General features: G+C 32.9%; 2 protein-coding genes across 3 annotated transcripts in view; both read right to left on the bottom strand.

Moving 5' to 3' along the window:
• LOC107017957 overlaps positions 1–2019 on the bottom strand; it is a 3371-nt gene extending 1352 nt beyond the window's left edge. Inside the window, exon 1 of the mRNA XM_015218269.2 lies at positions 1592–2019. Within this exon, the coding sequence (XP_015073755.1) occupies positions 1592–1948 (357 nt within the window). The 5' untranslated portion in view covers positions 1949–2019. The remainder of the gene's footprint in view (positions 1–1591) is intronic.
• Positions 1–8475, bottom strand: part of LOC107017764 (protein IQ-DOMAIN 32) — a 17953-nt gene extending 9478 nt beyond the window's left edge. The window contains exons 1-6 of one of the 2 annotated variants that reach the window (XM_027916781.1): positions 8172–8475; positions 5951–6553; positions 5659–5847; positions 5411–5491; positions 3701–5303; positions 2976–3008 (exon numbers count right to left, since the gene is read on the bottom strand). In XM_027916781.1, the coding sequence (XP_027772582.1) occupies positions 2989–3008; positions 3701–5303; positions 5411–5491; positions 5659–5847; positions 5951–6553; positions 8172–8261 (2586 nt within the window). In that variant the 5' untranslated portion in view covers positions 8262–8475 and the 3' untranslated portion in view covers positions 2976–2988. Of the gene's footprint in view, positions 1–2675; positions 3009–3700; positions 5304–5410; positions 5492–5658; positions 5848–5950; positions 6554–8171 lie in introns of those variants that run through there. The other variant, XM_015218018.2, reaches the window with a different exon arrangement.
• Between the last annotated feature and the right edge of the window lie 4789 nt (positions 8476–13264).

The raw sequence follows: 13264 nt of genomic DNA, 5'->3' as shown, positions 1-13264 counted from the left end.
TTGGGGGGGGGGGGGGGGGGGGGACCTCAGGTAACTTAGCCCTAATCAATCACTTTATGTACATAATAAAGAAGTTCATTTTATTAGTATTCCTAGACTACATTACCTTCCTAGACTAATAACTAGCAATTGATCTTGAAGCATACCAACACGAGTGACTCTTCAGTGGCAACCAAATCAGTATCAACTATCAACTACAAAGAAATATATTCTTGCTCTTATCGAAGGTCCGGTTAAAAACAGAGTTCCTCAAAGTCTCTTATACAATTAATCTTACATAGTCTTTCCAAGGGTCTGATATCAAGCCACAAAGCTCCTCAAAACCACTACATTATCTGTAGAAAGTAATAAGTGAGACAAAAACTGCTTTATCGCAGCACCTTTAATCACAACTCTGGACATCGTCTAGATTCCACTGATCTTTTTGGGATAACTGACTAATGAAATTTTAGATCCATCAAACTGATGTCTTATGAAAACCTAAATGATACATATTGACAACTAGAAAGGCAAAAACCTTAATGCAACTCCTTTCATGATATAAAGATCCCTTCTTTATGATAGTGGGCTATTCTCCGCATGATAAACATACCCTCAGCTATCTAAGAATTGTCTCGTGTATCATTTTTAAGAAACAAACACACAAAGCAACACATTGGCATATAGAAGAACTGGTAAATGCAACATTTAGCTTCTAAAATCAAGGAGAGAAAGTATTTCAAGAATGTTAACCTGTTATAATATTCACCAAACAAATATTAACATGTTATTCTTTGTCAACAAATTATTACGTGAGGGGTTCTTAAAACATAGTCATATGCATACAATTAGGTAAACTGATAGCCACTAACTACTACAAGAGAGCATCTTACTGTTCTACTCAAGTTCATGCAAATTGAAGGAGTTTTCATTAGTTTTCATGTTTTAGTTGATAACAATAGGCAGTACAGATGCTAACAAACCCAGAAACACGGATTCGTTAAAGCTTAGCAAACAAAAGTTCCAAGACTTTGAAAATAGATCATCAGATAAGAGCTCAATCAGGACGGGATATACAAAATAGCAAATAAGGGTGCCACGGATACAGGACGAGCTACAATATAGTAACAATAATCATGAATGTGTTACACCTCCAGCATAACATAAGTGTTCTCATTTCATCATCCAATTTAGACAGTCCAGTTGTAGAGGATCACAAACAAACTATATCATCCTTGGAGAAGCATATCTATACAAAGAGCTACAAATTTCAGAAAATTATAGAAATATGATAATCTTCTCTCCCCCTCTTGAGGGCAGAGTTAGGGGTGCAAGCACTTGAAAATTAAACTACATACATACACAAGGCCAAAATTATATATTTTTGATTCATTTGGTTTCTTTGTGTGTTTACTTTGATATATTTTTGAATCACCTTATTGAAATTCCCGACTCGGCTACTGCACCCTCATTCTCAACCCCAATCCGGGAACACAAATCAAACTAAAAGAAAAAACATAAGCAGGTACACTCAACCTGTTCGACAATATGCCTCAACCAAATCACAACAAAAACCCACATACAATCAATGGAAAAGGGAAAAAGCTATCACCTTTATTCCAAGAAATGGTTGTTTAAGCTCTTCATCAGGAATAATAACAGGCCATTTCTCACCAGCTTCACGAAACATCTGTTCAGTCTCAAGGTACTGACCCTTTTCAAGAATCATAGTACGGATGTTCTGTGCGGGTGTAGAAGTAGCATCATAGGTCTGCTCGACTCCATTGACGAAAGTGACAGAGATTTGCGGTGGATGGTCATCAGTGCGGCGCTTGACCTGAATTTGGCAACTTGGGTTTGATTCTTTGGCTTTAGGAGCATTACATTGAGCCAAAAACTCCATACATGAAGCTATTCGTGGATCTAAAGCATTGAATTCGATTTTCACTTTTGACAAGAATTTCAACATTTTCTCTTTTGGCTACACTGGTTTCTGCTTCCCCTCTCTTTTGAGTTTTGAGTATATATTTGGATTTTATTTTTAAGTGGCCAATAAAAAGTATTTACATTTAATTTTTAAGTAATTGTGCAAGTATAAAAAACCAATTGTATTATTCCTTTCCTGATAAGTTTATGCAGCTTTTTATGTTTAGTAGTGATCAATATATTAGGTTAATATATTTAAGATCACCAACATTCGAAGACGCAAACATTCAAAGACAATTCTATGCAAATCTTTAATTTCGAAAGTGTTTTATTCTGTGTATATTATTTCATAGAAATGACTTTTATAATTACTTTTGTCTTTGTTTTAGTTTTTTTTTTTAATTCCGTTATAAAAAGAATGTGTCTTTCCTTTTTCGTTAACTCTTTAACGTTAACTTTTTATATTAACCGCATGATATGTTTAAAACTATAAAACTAGAGCGTGTTTCAAAAAAAAGATTCTTGGGAAGTATATTGGTTAGCTTTGATAACCTTCTGTATCACCCAAGATGCCTTTCTAGATAAAGCTTCTCAGACTTATATACCATTTCCATCATATAAGTGTACCTATTGAACCCACAGTTTATTCTGCTTCTTGCATAGTTCTCCAGCTGACTTGGGTAAATTTGAAGGCAATTTTCACATAATATCAAAAGAATCAAATGAACTTAGATGCCATAGTGGGGGAGGGGGGTTGACAGCACCTACAGCTGAAAGCAACTCTTCCAAACTTCTCATTAGCAGTCAGAAATACATCAGCCAGAAAAGCACACAATATTATAAAGATACACACAAAGGTGATGTAAAGGAAAAAGAAGAACAAGCATCTCAAACAAAATCCTTGAAAAAGAAAAGGGGGTTTGAGTAGGCATGAGAAAATAGTAAATTTACAAGAAAAATAGCTCTTTCTACATTTCTCTTCACAAATAAATAATGGCCCAGGGTATAGCTTTGCTGTGGAGTTCCTAAGAACAGATGTCAAGCACCCAAAGGAATTGCCAATAAGCCACAGAGTAACTCTACTCATCTCTGCCATTTCCTCTCTGAAAAACACACATCAGACACCAACAAAATATTACATATGAGAATTCAAAGCTCAGAATTGGAAGAAGAAGAAGAAGAAAAAAGTTAGCCCAACGGTTAAAGAACCATGGTGCCCCACAATTGTCATCATAAATTGTCAGTGAATTTCATCCTTTTGAAGCTTAATGCCTGTGCAAACTGCCAAAATTTGCATGAAAAAGCTCAAGGATAAGCGGATCTCTAGGGGACACACATGCATGGTTCACAATCAACAATTTTGGTGTCGATGAAAGTAGTGTAGTTAAGCAGTCTAAATATAACATAGTAATAGTAGTTAAAAGAAACAAAGTGCAAGGGGAAGAATAAATGTCAGGTGATCGACGTGTGAATAAACAGTGCTGCAATTGACGTACATGCCGGATTCAAAAAGGGAGTTGATACCATTTGTTAGTGCTTAAAACACTAAGGTTTTTTGCTCATCTAAATCATTGTGATACTATATCAGCATAGTTTTAATAGTTTTCAGGTGACTAGACTGTGAATAACATACTTGATCCTATCTCGATTTTATCATTGGGGGAAAGGACGTATTAGGCAGGAAATGAGTTGGAGTACCGGGTCATAACTCCACTCAGAAACTCAAGTAGTTCTTTCATTGCAGTAATCAATAGTAATAGATTGTATACAAGGCATCTGAAGGTTTAGAAAATACCTTGTGGAGATTGAGTTCCATTTCCCTTTGCACCCTGCTGTGCATTAGACAGAGACCGCTGGATACGAGGTGAACCTTGCCTACCATTTGAACCAGGGAGAGAATGTCTCTTTTTGATGTATTCATCTTTATTGTGGACATCTGGACTAGATCTTGGGGAGCTATTTGGGATAGCTTTGGCTCTTGCAGATTCTGTTGCTTGCATGTAACTTGGGAGAGAACTGCTAGTACTGTTATCTCTAGCCTCCTGATCCGCTTGTCCAGCTTTTGTTGAACCAAACGAGTTTCGTCGCTTCTCATTTTTATGATCCTTAGATAATTGTTCCGAACTAGTTGTACCTGGAGCATGGTTTAACTTTGAAGGAGACTTTTTGCCAGCAGGTGCAGAGCGGCGCTTGGGAATCGATCCACTTTTTTCACTTCTTATCGTCTTAGGATTCACGGACACTTGACTAGAAGGTGTCCCTTGGGATTCAGGGACAGTTATATGGCTCCTTGGAGATGCGTCTGGTGATGACTTGTCTAGCCGATCCGTCTTAGCTTCTTGCTCTATTTGAACATTAACTGAATTGTTCTCTGGCTTCTGCTCTTCGGGTGATAGATCTGAACTGACCATAACATCTACATGCTTAGCATCATCAGTAGGATCCTCTCTCCCTGCCTGAACATAGTCGGAGTGTGATAAGTCATTTGTACTATCATCTTCAATGTGAGGGTATCCATTGCTCTTATGATGGTCAGTGCCACCATTGGAAGGAAGTTCCTGCTCAAATACATGACCTCCGACTTCAGACCTATCTGGTGAATCCAGGGTAGAAGAAATAGAAAGCTCCGTCCCACATTCTGAACCACCAACTTGAGCTCTTGTACTATGAGGAACAGAATTTTCTGATGGAGCAGCATCCCTTGCCCCAAATGAATGATTAGTGATAGTTGAAAACGTATCTTCACTAGATTCATCTTCTGTTTTATGATTGGGCAAACTAGAATCTTTGGTTGATTTAGCTGCCAAAGTGAGTTCCTCAAACTTTGTCTGAGCAGCAATAAATGCAGGATTACTTGCCTTCCTTGATCCATGTAAAATCTTTTTGCTCTCAGTCTCTGAAAGTTCCAGGGAATGTGTATCCTCTCTCTCAACTTCAGTGTTTGCAGGGAAAGAATTGGGCTCCGTCTCAGGGAGAGCCTTGGCCTCCTTATGTTGAGTAGGAATAGAACAGAAAGTGTCATCTCTTGAAGTTTTTTCATCAACATTCTGAGGCTGAGGAGGCGAAAAGGGTATGTTGGCTTGAAAATCTAAGCTGTCTGCATCATAAGTGATCAAATTATCATCACTTTCAGATGGCACTGCAGACAAGGATGCCTCCTCGCCCTGTCTGAAGTCCATTGACTCGGAATCAAGCTGAACTTCATTTTCAATAAGGTTACTGGGGTGCTCGATAGGTTCATTCTCCTGCTGCTCGGCAGATAATTCTGATTGTGGTGACGGTTGATTTCCTGGTGATGCAACAGACATCCATCTCTCTAACCATTTCCAGGCAGAATCAGATTTGGAAGGGTCACACTTAATATTTATACTTTTGGTCCTTGGAGTTGATTCAAGGAGCTTGTACCAAAGGAGAAATAACAAATCAGTTTGGATGGGAAATGATACATATTTAAAAAAATATCGCATATTTCAGATCATATAGCGGAAAATGACTAATATATTACCTGTTGAGCGAAGCTATTGCTCAGTAGCTTTGAAATAGAAATGTATGTGAACTCTGATTTTGTTCCTGCGTTCTCTTTTCCCTGAAATAAAGAAACATAAGAAATGTGACTCCATCAGTTGAAATAGCTAAGAGTGTGTCTGTCTGATCTAGGATTCCAAAGCGAGGAGACCAGAATCATTCAAATTTATGCTTGAGACAGAAATATTGCCAATATAGTTTCATACTCTTGATCTTTCCAATACTTACTTTTAGCTTCTCCTTGATACTAGATCCTTCTGCAATGCGATTAGTGTGACGTGCTCGAACAAGAATTTGCATTTTGACAATAGCTTGGACACATCGCAGAGTTCCTACAGCTTGCCTGCGAACTAAATGTCCACGTACAGCAGCTTGCAATTTAGTTATATGCTTTTGCTTTAATTGAGCTCTTCGTGCCTAGGAGAAGAAACAATCAAATACAATAACTTTATAATTGCCAAAACCTTTAACCATAAAATGGTCAAATTAATTGAAAGAATATATAACAAAATTGAGGTACCAGAAATGCTCTGACTGCAGTCTGGATAACAAGAGCGTGTTCATCTGGAATGACATCAGCTTTAGCATCATTAAATCCAGCTATTACTGACTCTGATTGTTTTGCATCCACCAAGTCTGAGACCAGGGATTTCTCTTCTGATGAGATAGGAGGATTCTCATCTATAGAGATGTTGGGCTTCTCATCTTCCGAGACCTCGAGCTTCTCTTCTTCGGATATCAAGGGCTTTTCATCCGCTGAGACCTCCACCAGGAGCTGGGGCTTCGCGTCTGTGGAGACACGGGGCTTCTCATCCGCTGAGATCTGGGGCTTCTTATCCACAGAGACTAGGGGCTTCTCATCCTCCAGGATCTGGGGCTTCTCGTCTGCCGAGACCTGGGACTTCTCGACCGTTGAAAACTGGGGTTTCTCATCTGCCCATTGGACGACAGATGCCTTCTCTGGAATGGTAGAGTTAGATTGTGTTTGCAGATTGGCATTAGCAGCTTCTGGCCAGTCCTTGTTCCCAGATGGTGTTTCTGAAATTACTGAATTGCTTAATACACGATGCCTGGTAGATTTCTTGCGGAAACTCCATCCACGTTTATCACTTGAGCTTTTACTCTAGGAAAATGTATCAAATAATTCATTCAACAAAGAATAGAGGAGGAAAAGGCAAAAGATAAATTCCGAAAAGATATTTAATTGAACATCTAATCTGATATAAAGTTGTATTGCTAGTAGCTGAGTTTAACATCCACCCACAGGTACATCAATTTCTCTTTTTACCCATGAAGTATAAGTACACAGAGGGAACCTTTATTAGATCCATACTATGGACCACGGCGGACAAGGGACGACGGTGTGCAGATTGTAGATTGAACATTTCTGAAATCATGTAACAAGCATACATAGATGAGTCATGATGCATATAGTAGGAAATGAATCCATTGACGACAAGATCTTCTTTATCACATCTATTCACTTTTGATACAAATGATGATTTCTTTTCTGCCAACCTCTTAACCTCCCATGCAGAGACCATAGATAAAGAAATGAAATCATACACAAGCTTGTCTTCTTAATCATGTTTCATTACATGTATGTCAACGGACTGGTACTTGATTTGTTTTTCCATACTTATGCATTCCACCAATCAGGTAGTAGGTAATGTGAAGTCTCATAGCTGGAATTATCAGCTCAACTTATATTACAAACTACACCAGAAGCAAGGCCATAATGATGTAAGAAGGAAGACAACATATATTTGGCATAAAGCATTTGGAAACAAGTAGTGCTTGCATCAGTGTATCAAGTTGATGTCATCATAAAAAATTAACTTGATGTTGAAATATTGCATACTCAACTTGAAAAGAGAACTAGATGTTATCTAAACTCACTGTAAATTTGAGAAGACATTACTAAGAACAATTACAGCTCAATTAATGAAACTACATTTTTGACAAACACTGAAAGCCAAGTATGGTATTTTAAGATGAGGCGATGTTGATTTATTGAATGGTCCAGGAATTGAAAGGCTTCACTAGCATTTACCTTATGACAACACATCCCTAATTGACGGTCACAAATCGAATCAATTTTCATTTCTTGGTAAATTGCATCACTACTTTCCCATTCCCCTCTAACCAAAAGAAAGCCACTTACAATAGTGATCCAATTCATTTCCATTTTAAAACACATTGAATCCATACAGTTCACATCTTCATGGTGTAAAATGTAAATGGTTTTATATCCACTGACCAAAATCAAGCCTTCCTTGCAATTGGCAATTATTTAACTAACAAACATGAACAATTGAACTATTTAATATCTTAAACACTCTCATTTAACATTGATGTAAAATACATCTAACAAGTTCTCAACCAAACCACAAATCAGTCCACATTCCACAATCTTACATCCCCCAATAGAGATCCAGTGACAAAGTTCAAAAGTTCCCTACATACCTTCCACAAAAAAAAAAAAAAGAACTCCTTCATTCAATAACCAAATCAGCTCAACTCCATCATCTCAAAAACTTATCAAATTAGTAAAAACAAAAAACCCCCACAAAAGATCAGACTCCATACTTTGATGGGTTGATCCAAGATTCACTTCAAAACCATTATCTCACAAAAAAGATTCAATTTTTATCACACATTACCATCTTTGAAATGGAAAAAAAAACAGAAAATACTACATGAAAATTTGATCTGATAAAAATGGGTTGTAGATTCTTCACCTCAGGATGAGCTTCAAGTTCATCACGGTCAACAGAATCACTGCCACAAGCAATGATCTTTAAGCAAGAAGAAGCTGTAGATTTTCCCATTTTCTTCTTCTTCTTTCACTCACTGATTGACCAGTCTTGTAAGTGTTGTAGTAGATATTCTATATTTGTTGGAAATTGTACCTCATGAGCTGATAATAAAAATTAAAAAAAAAATTAAAAGTAATAAAATAAAATAAAAAAATTTAAGAAGACGGACTTGAAACACTCTCCTAAAATCTAGCTAAATTTTGTATTTTGAGTTCCGTGGCTTCAGTTTTTCTTTTTTTTACAGGTCCCAGTAGTCTCTTTATGTTATAAAAAAAAAGAAAATTAAAGAAAAAGATATATCAATAATTAATAATATATTTCCGTTATGACTTGAAGACAAAAATTATCCTATTTAAAAATTAAAGTTCAGATCTGTTCTTCTCTTTTACTATTTATTCATTAGATATTATTAATAATAATATAATCAGTATAGTCTCGTAGAATAGGATGAGAGTAGGGTATATATATTTTACGAATAAAGTATGTACAAATATTATTCTTATTTAAAAGATAAATGAGTTGTATCTGAGAAAAAAAGTTTAAATGATTCAGAAAAGTAATCAAAATATAAGAAATAACACATACTTACAAAAATTGAAAGATAAAAAAACTATAAAAATAATATTACGATTATTGATAAGATGAACAAATCAATAAGATAGAACATTACTACTTACTAATATTCTATCTTAATTTGTGTCTTTCACAGTCTTCTATTTAAAAATTATATTCTCGATAAATTTATATATATTTATTCATGCTTAACTAAATTTAAATTCATACCGTGATATTTATATTTTAAAGTAAAATACTATTCGAAGCAAGTTTAAACTCAAAAAATTTAATCAAGATAAAAAATATTTACCACTCTATTATTATCCTCGTTCCGTCGATGAGTGGCTTTTTTCATTCCATTCTCTTTATTACATTCACATCTATAACCTCTACTGTTGACTTGAAAATGACTTTTTCTTTTATTACTATAATTATTTACTATACTGTATTAAATAAATAAATGTCTAGTTCGGAAAGAAATCAATGTAAAATACAGTTGAGTAAATTAAAAAGGAAGATAAAAAGAGAAATTAATAAATGAAAACAATAAAAAAAAATCTTTAATTACGCAAAAAGTATTTGAAAATTAAAAAGTAGTTCACCAATATCTTGTTCAACTAATAATCACAAGAAATGACATTAACTATAATCTATCTATTTATTATTTCTTTTCTACAAAATCACTATTTTTTAATCTTTTAGCAAAATATATTCTTTCATCTAATGACTTTTTAAGGTAGTTTTATCTTTTACCTTTATCTTTACTTTTAAAATCTTACTCTACAAAACAGATAAATATTTACTTGCATTCAATATTCATATTGAATTACATTAACTTCATATAACTAAATAAGATAAATATATATATTTAAGTAATTTCAGTTTTTAGTGAAATACATGCTTAGACAAAAATTTAAGTTTTAAATTCCATTTTTTTATTTTTATATTAATTTTTAATCAAAATCTATAATCTAAAGAAGATAATGATGATTATAGTTGGTGTGTTGTGTAGATTATCATTATAAATAGTCGTTAACTGACATTGACCAAAGATGGGATCAGTTAAACCAAAATCTTAATGATGGATTAGTGTAAAGTTAATCCATAAGTTAAGATGTTTTTTCCAACACTGAAATCAAAACAAAACAATCGTAACATTAAAGAAAGGTATCTAATTATACTTTAAGAAATTGATGACATCTGTGACTTATAAGATGCAAAATATTATTTACCGTGATAGTTGAGATTTCACTACCTATATATCTGGGGTTTGAGTTTTACGAACGAAAAAAAATTTATTTAGACTGATATTTTCATAAATAAATTCTACGAAGCATGTATTTAAATAATATGAATACTGAATATCGAGTGAGTCGTAAAAGAATATGTGGCGAGTCCCAACTCCCTATTAGTGGACCATTAGTGGTCCTTGCCTCCTTGATGCTAAAAAAGCTAAGGATAATTTTGGAGATTACAACCTTATTTTTAATGAAAGTGACAAAAATGGTCCTTATATTTAAGGTAAGTGTAAGTTAAATCCTAAAATATATTTTGATTTTTTAAACTTTGGAGGGTTTAAAAAAGAGTCGAATTATAAAAATTTATTGTGTACAATTTTATTATTATTTTATCCTAATATCTTAGGATATAATCATTTTTCGCTAAATATATATCCAATTTGTTGTGTTCCTCTTTTAGATATCTTTTATATCGTTATCTTTAAAAATCACGATAAATCATTTATTATGGACGTAATATATCATATCATATGATATAATAAGAGAGAAACATAAAATTTAATAGTAGCGGTGACACCGTTACAATCTCAGTCTGTAAGAAAATGTTATGACAAAAAGGTTCGAATGTATTTTACGCAACACCAAATACGACGATTCTTTATTGTCTTTTTCAAATATATTTCAAAATGACGTTAATTTTTATTTTATTACTTTAAACTTTATACGATATTAAAATATTTGATAGTTTCGAAATAAGAAGCATCCTATTTAAAAAGATATCTTACAACTTTCATTAATAAAACGCTAATTAAAGTATCAACATAAGTTATGATGCAGTGATAAAATTGTTTTACGTTAATAAGATATTTCGAGTTTTAATTCTGAATGTAAAGAAAATAATATTAGGAATTAGAAGAACGAGTTGTTATCTCTTTACATTCGTAGAATCTTCTCTGTCGATTAACTTTTGAGGTTGAATTAGGTTAGAAGTTAATTTTTCCGAGTTGTTAACAGGTGTCGTGTCCTCATTGGGTAAGGTTTTAGGACAGGTTACCCGACACATGCGGAGCACATGAGAAGAACCTCCGACCCGTTTTCTTACGACTGACAGCGCATGCCAATCGGTGAATTTATTTTTTAAAATATATATTTTTAATATATTTTGCATGTGAGATTCAAATAATTTACATGTTGATGAGATTTATTTAATCAAAATGATTAACGGATAATTCACATAAAAAAAATACATATTGGTCTTATCGATAACCAATAAACACAAGTTTCGTGAGTTGTAATTTATTGATTACCCAATTTAAAACGTAAAATTTTATAATAAATAAATATATGTTTTCTTCATTTTATACTATTGGACCTTAGTGATTTGAATTTAAATTTTCAATTAGCGAGATTATAAATCTGAAGAAGTAAGCACATGAATTCGTTGAACGAACTTTTAAAATTTACTATATATATATATATAAATTTAATTTTAACCATATTTTTGGTCAAAAGTTTGGATGAATCCCAAATCAGAAGTTGGTTCCGGCCTCACTTGAATCATGTTGACTTGACACAATTCTTAAAAAAGTTTTTAATAGAGGTCTCTATACAATTAAAATAATCATAATGACATTTTGAAACGGTAAGAATTACATTTTCGTATAGTCATTTAATATTAGGAACAGAAAGAAAAAATATAATAAATTTCTTAATTTTTTAAATTTAGATAAGTAAAATAAAATATCTAATTTTAATACAAAAGTCAAATAATATGAAACAAGCAAGCAGTAAATGAAATATTATACTAATTTATTTTTTTCTCAAAGTAGAAAAATGCCATCAATTTATAAAATAATTAAAGTCCTGTTGTACATTATAAACACGTAATACATTTGACTTTTTTGTCTATAAGTTTTTTAAATAGAAATGAAAGAGAAAAATGTGATTTGACTATAATTATTTTGTGCTTAACTACAATTATTTTAAAAACTATTAAGTACGTAAGTACTAATTTTAGAAAATAATAAAACAATTATTAAGTTTAGACAGGGACTACTACGTTAAAGATCCAATTAGAATAATCCAACAAAATATAGGGGAAAAAAAATCATCAAATAGATTATGCTGTCTCTTTTTCCCTACACCTAAGTTTAGTGTAAAAGCATAATCTATTTCAGAAATAATTATTTTTAGGTAACACAATAAAGTAACTTGTCTTTTTGTCACCAAATGGATGAGGCTAATTGATTACAACAATTAGTGAACAAATTAAAAGTAGTTAAGAAAATTGATCTAAGAACATGCTTCAACTAAAACGATTAGTTAATTTTTGAGGTGAGAATTTTCGAAAAGTCATATAAAAGGATAACGTTATATTTTCTCAGTTAATTGGAGGATCGATAAACGTAGTAGGTGAGCCCAACATTAGGTAAATCAAGATTATCGATGAGTTTAGTTGTGCTTCCATGTTAAGAAAAAGAATCTTGGACATAAAATAACCTAAAGGCTAGTTTATAAGATAAAAATTGTCGTAAATCACATAAAATAGCAATCGTTCATTCCCTTAATTAATGTGAAACTAACAAATCAAGACATATACACAAGGTCATAGTACAAGACGATTGTCTATTGAAAAAAACCTCCTTTACTTTGAAAAAATAAGAGTAATGTCTACGTACACTTTATCCTCTTAAAATCGTACTTATAGAATTACACTGACTTTATAAGAGCTATCGTTATTGTCGTAAGGTATCAAAGTATAACTAAACCTATCTATAACAATCATTTGCTAAACGAACATTTCACTAATAACAATCAAGATTTCTTTGGAATTATATTTTACTCAGACAACCAAAGTATCCGAACAAACAACGTTGGATTTAATAAAGGGAAGGACCAAGTAAAAAATAATGGATATGTAGGGTTCAAACCCTACCAAAGCTTCCTCCTTTATTCTACCTTCCCCTCCATTATTCACAAACACAACTCAAATAATAAAAAACTTTCAATATTTAGTTTTATCTTTGATTGTTCCTTCAAGATTTTAATTAGGTTTAGTGATATTTTCAGGTCCCATTCACCTTATATAGCAAACTACAATGGAAATTGATTAAATAATCTAAAGGGAAAAATGAAGCTTACTTTGAAAGCATAAATTTCATTATTAAAACTTCACAAACTTACTTTAAAGTTGAGAAACAAAAGAGGGCAAGTCACATTTAG

This window comes from Solanum pennellii, chromosome 4 (genome assembly GCF_001406875.1).
Source record: "Solanum pennellii chromosome 4, SPENNV200".
In the NCBI taxonomy this organism is placed as follows: domain Eukaryota; kingdom Viridiplantae; phylum Streptophyta; class Magnoliopsida; order Solanales; family Solanaceae; genus Solanum; species Solanum pennellii.
This window is presented reverse-complemented; position numbering and strand designations above follow the sequence as displayed.